At 34.9% G+C, this 7,220-nt stretch overlaps 1 protein-coding gene across 1 annotated transcript; it reads left to right on the forward strand.

The window, feature by feature from the left end:
• Window positions 1-4,403: 4,403 nt before the first annotated feature.
• On the forward strand, window positions 4,404-6,003 carry LOC147556439 (peroxidase 16-like). The gene is made up of 4 exons (XM_086662591.1): window positions 4,404-4,701; window positions 4,807-5,004; window positions 5,114-5,279; window positions 5,568-6,003. The coding sequence occupies exons 1-4, from the start codon at window positions 4,486-4,488 to the stop codon at window positions 5,972-5,974; spliced, it is 987 nt and encodes a 328-aa protein (XP_086518717.1). The 5' UTR covers window positions 4,404-4,485; the 3' UTR covers window positions 5,975-6,003.
• Window positions 6,004-7,220: the final 1,217 nt, after the last annotated feature.

Raw genomic sequence — 7,220 nt, forward strand, 5'->3', positions numbered from 1 at the left:
TTTTGCTGGTATTCATCTCTTTGAAAGTACAGATGATATCAAAGATGATAAAGTGATAAACTGTACTCCTACTGATGAGGAGTTATATGAATCAAATTTTGATTATGGTTCAGAAGAATTTGCTTGTGAAGAAGCAAATATGGTGGTTATAATACCATCACAGGAGAAGTCTTCTAATGAAGTAAATCATGCTATAACTGAGAAGGTGTGGCTAGCAGACACAGGAGCAACTTCTCACATGACAAATGATTCTTCTACAATTCTAAATGCACAAAAGTATGAAGGATCAGACTCTGTTATGGTTGGTAATGGTCTCTCAATTCCAATCAATGCCACTGGTAATGCTCAACTTATAACTTCATCTCATACATTTGATCTTTTTAATGTCCTTTATGTTCCTAAACTAAAGTGGAATTTATTATCCATTTCAAAGTTCACACATGATAATCAGTGCTCAATGAGATTTACTCCATGGGGCTATCAAATTCGAGACCTTTGGTCTGATGAGGTTCTAAATGAAGGCACAATGACCAATCACCTTTATCCTATTATATTTGATATAGAAGATACAGCTTCTAGTCACACTTATATGGTATCCTTAGCTGCACCATTCTCTATTTGGCACACAAGGTTGGGTCACACCTCAGACTCAATTGTTCATTTACTTTCAAGGAACAAGCTAATCCATGTTCAAGATAAACCTATTAAAACCCTTTGTCATTCTTGTTCATTAGCCAAAAGCAAGCTTCTTCCTTTCTCTCTCTCTGAAAGTTTTACTGAGTCTCCTTTGTACCTCATACATTGTGACATCTGGGGTCCCTCTCCTGAGCCAAGTCTCACAGGTGATAAGTACTTCATTCTATTTCTTGATGACTATAGTAGATTTCTATGGATTTATCCCTTAAAATACAAATCAGACAGCTTGAAGTATTTTAAACTCTTCAAGACTACACATGAGAATCTCTTGTCTACAAGTATCAAGTACTTTCAGAGTGATGGAGCTTTGGAGTTGTCTAAAGGTGATTTCAAACAATATCTTGATGAGTGTGGCATCCTATTTAGAAGTTCCTGCCCTTATACTCCTCAGCAAAATGGGAGAGCTGAAAGGAGAAATAGGCAAATCACTTAAATGGGTAATGCTTTGCAATTTCAATCTAATTCTCCCAAGTGCTATTGGTTTGAGGCTTTTTCAGCAGCTGTATTTACTATAAATAGGCTTCCAACTAAACTCCTTCTCAGCAAGTCACCATATGAGGTACTTTTCAATAAAACTCCTGATTACACTCTCTTGAAGACTTTTGGTTGTTTATGTTATCCTCACTTAGGAGCTATTAGACATGATAAACTAAGTCCTAAATCTTCTAAATGTGTCTTCATTGGGTATAGTACCTCTCACAAGGGTTACAAATGCTTGGACTTAGAATCTCAGAAGGTTTATATCTCTAGAAATGTAATCTTTGAAGAATTTACATTTCCCTTTGCTGAGTCAAATTCCACTTCATCAACTGATATCACTACTCCTGTTGTGCTTCAATTACCTCTCAATTCTGTAAATCCTATTAGTTCTGCTGAATCTTCACTACCTGACTTATCTCCACAACTTAGCACAACCTCAGCACCAACAGTTGCTGAACCATCTCATAGGATGACTACAAGATTAAGAAATGGAATTTCTAAACCAAAGTTTGTTCCTGATTATGTTTCTCATCTTTCTGTGAGACATCCTATCTCTCAGTCATATCTCACATTACTACTACATCATAAGGAACCTTCTACTTATAAGGAAGCTTCTCAAGACCCAAATTAGGTAAAAGCAATGGAAGAAGAATTCTCAGCTCTTAAGAAAAATAACACTTGGTCACTTGTACTTTTCAATCCTTCAATGAATCTTCTAGGATGTAAGTGGGTATTCAAAGTTAAGTATAACTCTAATGGGTCTGTAGAGAGGTTTAAAGCTCGTTTGGTTGCTAAGGGTTATCATCAGAAAGATGGGTTGGATTACTCAGAGACCTTTAGCCCAGTGGTAAAAGCAGCTACCATTAGAATAGTTCTCAGCTTAGCTGTCTCTAATGGGTGGTCTATTCAGCAATTAGATGTGTCTAATGCCTTTTTGCATGGACTACTTCAAGAGAATGTTTATATGACACAACCTCAGGGGTTTATTGATGCTTCTAATCCATCTTATGTTTGTCACTTACATAAAAGTCTCTATGGGCTGAAACAAGCTCCTAAAGCTTGGTTTCAGAGATTTGGCACTTTTCTCTTATCACTTGGTTTTGTCAAGAGTGCTCATGATCATTCAATGTTTATTCAACATTCAAAAGATGATATTTTGGTGTTATTATTGTATGTGGATGACATCATCTTGACAGGAAGTAGCTCTTCACTACTGAGAACACTAATTACTACTTTGAGCAAGGAGTTTGCCATGAAAGACTTGGGTTCTCTTCATTTTTTCTTAGGAATTGAGGTTACTAAAGATGAGTCCTGTGCACTGTTTCTCACTCAAAAGAAGTATGCTCTTGGTTTATTAGAGAAAGCTGATCTTCTGGACTCGAAACCTAGCTGCACTCCTGTTTCTATCAACAGACTATCTAAGAATGATGGTGATCTTATCTCTGACCCATCCTTTTATAGAAGCATCATAGGGGGTCTTCAATACTTAACTATGACAAGGCCTGATCTAGCATATGCTGTCAACTATGCAGCTCAATTTATGCAATCTCCAAGATCAACTCATCTTCAATTACTTAAGAAGATTCTAAGATATGTGAAAGGGGCAATCAACTGTGGTATCACCATTACACCAGGGGATATTTCTAAATTGAGAGGTTATTCTGACTCGGATTGGGCTGGATGCCCAGACTCCAGAAGGTCCACAAGTGGTGTCTGTGTTGTTCTTGGAAACTCCTTAGTGAATTGGAGCTCAAAGAAGCAACCTACTGTAGCCAAATCTTCTACAGAGGCTGAATATAAGGCCCTCTCTTCCACTGCTGCAGAATTGCTATGGGTGTCTTATTTGTTAACTGAACTTCATCATCCAATTACTTCTCCTATGATTTTATATTGTGATAATCTAGGAGCCAAGAATATTGCTGCTAATCCTATCTGTCACGCAAGGACAAAGCACATAGAAGTGGACTATCACTTTGTGAGGGATTTAGTAGCTTCTGGTTCTCTTCAAATTCAGCATATTCCTACTCAAGAACAACCTGCTGATTTACTTACAAAAGGTCTTCCTAAGGACTTGTTTCTTGCTCTAAGGGACAAGTTAATGGTTCTTCTCGACTCATCAACTTGAGGGGGGATGTTAGAGTATACTAATGGTGTAAGTCAAGTGTGAGAAATATAAATAACTAAGGAAGAAGAAGGTGTTACAGAAGTGTAATAATATACATATGAGAGTCATTGGCCGAGGTGCCTATAGAATAAATAACAACCTAACTAACTCATAACTAACTTAGTAGTTAGGTTGTTACAAACAGATTCTCTCTCTCTCTAACTAAATGAGTGAAGAACTATATAAATCGATTAGCTTGTAATAATCAGATCAATCTAGTTTTCTAAAGAGATTAATAAAATTCATCTTCTCTGATTTCTATCAATACTCGTGTGTGAACATGGAAAATATATGTTTTGAGAAGAATACTTCATAATAAATTGCAAGTATGTATTACGATCAGATGACCACTTAAGCATGGAGGTAAGATTAAAATTCATTACCTTTAGTACTACACAATTAAGACCGAATACTATTTATCAACATTTTAGAGAAACAAACATAAAAGAAAAGTTGAAGATAAGGGTTAGGTGTGGTATTGTAAAGAACTTGAATCAACCAAACGTTATTGTAAAGAAAATAGTGGTATGACGTGGGGAGGTACAAAAAGAGATCCATTATCTATTATTGGGGTCTCATATAATAAATAAATGGAGGAAATGGGATAAGGAAAAGCCTGAAGTTTTAAAAGAGTTATCTTTTTTTTTGTCTTTTTGATTCTTGCTTTGCTTTTTTCCTTTTTCATATTAGAGTTCAAAAGTTTGATTGTTAAATAACTTTCTAGAATATTACTTTGGGTTTGAAATTAGGATTGACTACTATTTACTATTATTGAGGCCAAAAAGAATAATTTTTTCTTGATCAGAATGTCAATTGCCTTGTTTCGACTTTCTTCTCACTATTATGCAGAATTAACCTATAATAGAATTTGCAGATATCAAAATAGGAAATGCTTAGTGTACAAAGAATCTTTGACACATAAAAAGTGAAAAAAATGTCTTCTTATGGTTCGTTTAAGTGGCCAGGGGATCATGTTATCACATTTGGTGATATGTCTCCATCAAGATTCTTTCATTCTTTAACAGATACCTCATAAAACAACACGTAAAACAACACATATCTTACTACCCTTTTAATATTTTGTCTATATAAATCCCCTTCAAATTTTTGAATTACCCTATAACAAAATCAAAATATACTTAACCATGAAGAACTCTAAAACCAGTCTACTAAATCCTTTTATCCTCCCACTTCTTTTACTTATCTTAGACAAAACTTCATCTCTCCAATATAATTACTACAGGGATGCATGCCCCAATGTTGAATCGATAGTGACAGACGCAGTTAGTAAGAAGTTCCAAGGCATTTTCTCTACTGCTCCTGCCACCCTTAGACTCTTCTTTCATGATTGCTTCGTCAGGGTTAGTTTTCGTTTCTTTTTTCTCATTATTTTTTTCAATTAATTAGTGATTGGGTAGTGTTGTTCTTCAATATCTTTTCTCATTTCCTTTTGGTTTTGGTTTTAGGGGTGTGATGCTTCCATTCTACTACGATCGGAAAATAATGACGCGGAGAAAGACCACCCAGAAGGTCTAACGCTCGCTGGAGATGGATTCGATACAGTGATTAAAGCTAAAGAAGCTGTTGATAAAGATCCAAGGTGTAAGAATAAGGTCTCATGTGCTGATATTTTGGCATTAGCTACTAGAGATGTTATTGCCTTTGTAAGTTCATTTTTGTTGTCTAGCTCTATTCTTTATGTTATGTGAATTTTACAATATCTCTTACCTCCATGTATTAATTACGCATAATTTTGATCGGTTTATATGGCAGATTGGCGGACCATCATATAAGGTTGAATTAGGTAGACTAGATGGGCGAATTTCAACAAATTCTAGTGTTGAAAATCATCTACCCGAGCCAAGCTTTGGTTTAGACCAGCTTACTAAAATGTTTGCTTCTAATGGGCTCTCACAAACTGATATGGTTGCATTATCAGGTAAGACAAAAACTAAATTTGCATTTTGTGATCAGACATTTTATAAAAATTTCTTTTATTTTTTCAATTTTCTAATTGGTTTAATCTGATATTTAAAACCCACTTTTCAAGTCTAATTGATGAATATCTCACCAAGTTGAAATCGAATTACAATTTTATCTCCAAAAGAATTAAATTCGTAAAACTACACACTTATTTTCCAAAATTCTCATTCTTAAAATAGGTATTTCATTCAGATCTGTTTTTAAGTCTATAACATTCGTTATGTCATACTTCTTGATTTTATAGGAGCACATACAGTTGGAGCCTCTCACTGTAATCGGTTCTGGGATCGGATTGGTATTTTCAAACCAAACCAAACCGTTGACCCGACCTTAAACCCAGATTATGCGAGGCAGCTCCGAGATGTCTGCATATCAGATAGTGTTGTAGTCGTATTGGATCCAATCACGCCTCAAGTATTCAACAATAATTACTTCAATAACCTTCAAAATGGAATGGGTTTGTTTAGTTCCGATCAAATCTTGTTTACTGATTTAAGAACAAGAAATATTGTGAATAGTTTCGCAGCTAATAAAACGGCTTTTGAACAAGCTTTTATTGCTGCAATGACTAAATTAGGAAGGGTTGGGGTTAAACATTCCCGGTTATATGGAGAAATTCGACATGATTGCACTCTTGTAAACCAAGAATAATTAATAAATGAAGACTTCCATTCTTCTTATGTTCCATTGTTGAATTTTATTTTATATTTTTATTTAATTGAATATAATCAAGTTTTATAAATGTACAAGTTAGGTTTCATTTTCATAAGAAGTGAAATACTCAAGAATCGAATCATACTGAGTTACCTAAAGTTTGTGTTCTTATATATGTTAGAATATAATCAAAGACTATGTTCAATAAATTTTGAGAAATTCCACGAGGTGCTATTGTTGAACATTGACTGATCGCATGTTTGAAAAATGAAATTGCAGATTTGTGATAAATTAAGTCAAATCACGATATGAGTTTTGGATCTTGTCTGTTATCTGACAGTTAGTTCCCTTGGCACAATTTAACCAAAAACTCTTAAACCCTGACATATTTGTTACACTCATGCTTGAAGAAACAAAGACCTTGTTTGAAATTTTTGCAAATGAGTACTTACATATAGAATTTGGAGGGAAATAATTTAGGCCACGGCTTTGGGGATAAAGGAAAATCTCTAGAGCATAAAGACTTTGGTCAACAAAATTTGACTGGAGAATATCTTTATTTCGAGTCTAAAAATCGAATTTATCACCATTTGCCCCCTAATCTTCATCTCTTTCATTTTTTTTTTCATTTCCTTCTATCTTTAACTCAAACCCAACAAGATCTGTATCACACCTATTTGTAGCTGAGCAAGCAAATTCTTTCTCTCTCTAAATCTTATGCCTTTGTTGGAGGAATCTTAAGTCATCTTTACCCTATGAACCACTACTCAAAACCCTCTTATGTCTCTTCTTCTTTTGTGATGCATAAACAATATTGTTCCTTGAAGAACCACAATTGCTAAACTAATCCGTATTTATCTGAACTCACAATCAGCCTATAAAATCTTCTAAGCCGACTTCTCACCTCATGCAACAACTGGAAATTATCTTATACTTCATACACTTTCACTTTCCCCCTTCAAACTAAACCATAAAAAACAAATCACGGTAAGAAACTGAAATCGTAGGACAACAATGTAAGAGCTGAGACAGAGAAACCCTAGAATCATCTCAAACTTCGTTAAAGAGAACAGAGAAATTAACGCGTAATCAACCATAAAGAACAAATGTAGATCTGGTGAACTCAACGAATTTAGTGGATGATGGTGAAAATCGAGTGTCCTTGAAATTGATTAGGCTAGGGTTTGTGAGAGAGGGAGTGTGTTAAAGAGAGAAAGAGAGGAGAAATAGAGAGAGCGACAGT

This window comes from Eschscholzia californica, unplaced genomic scaffold, assembly GCF_041429995.1.
Source record: "Eschscholzia californica isolate CP2 unplaced genomic scaffold, dmEscCali1.0.p SCAF_2, whole genome shotgun sequence".
Lineage (NCBI taxonomy): Eukaryota > Viridiplantae > Streptophyta > Magnoliopsida > Ranunculales > Papaveraceae > Eschscholzia > Eschscholzia californica.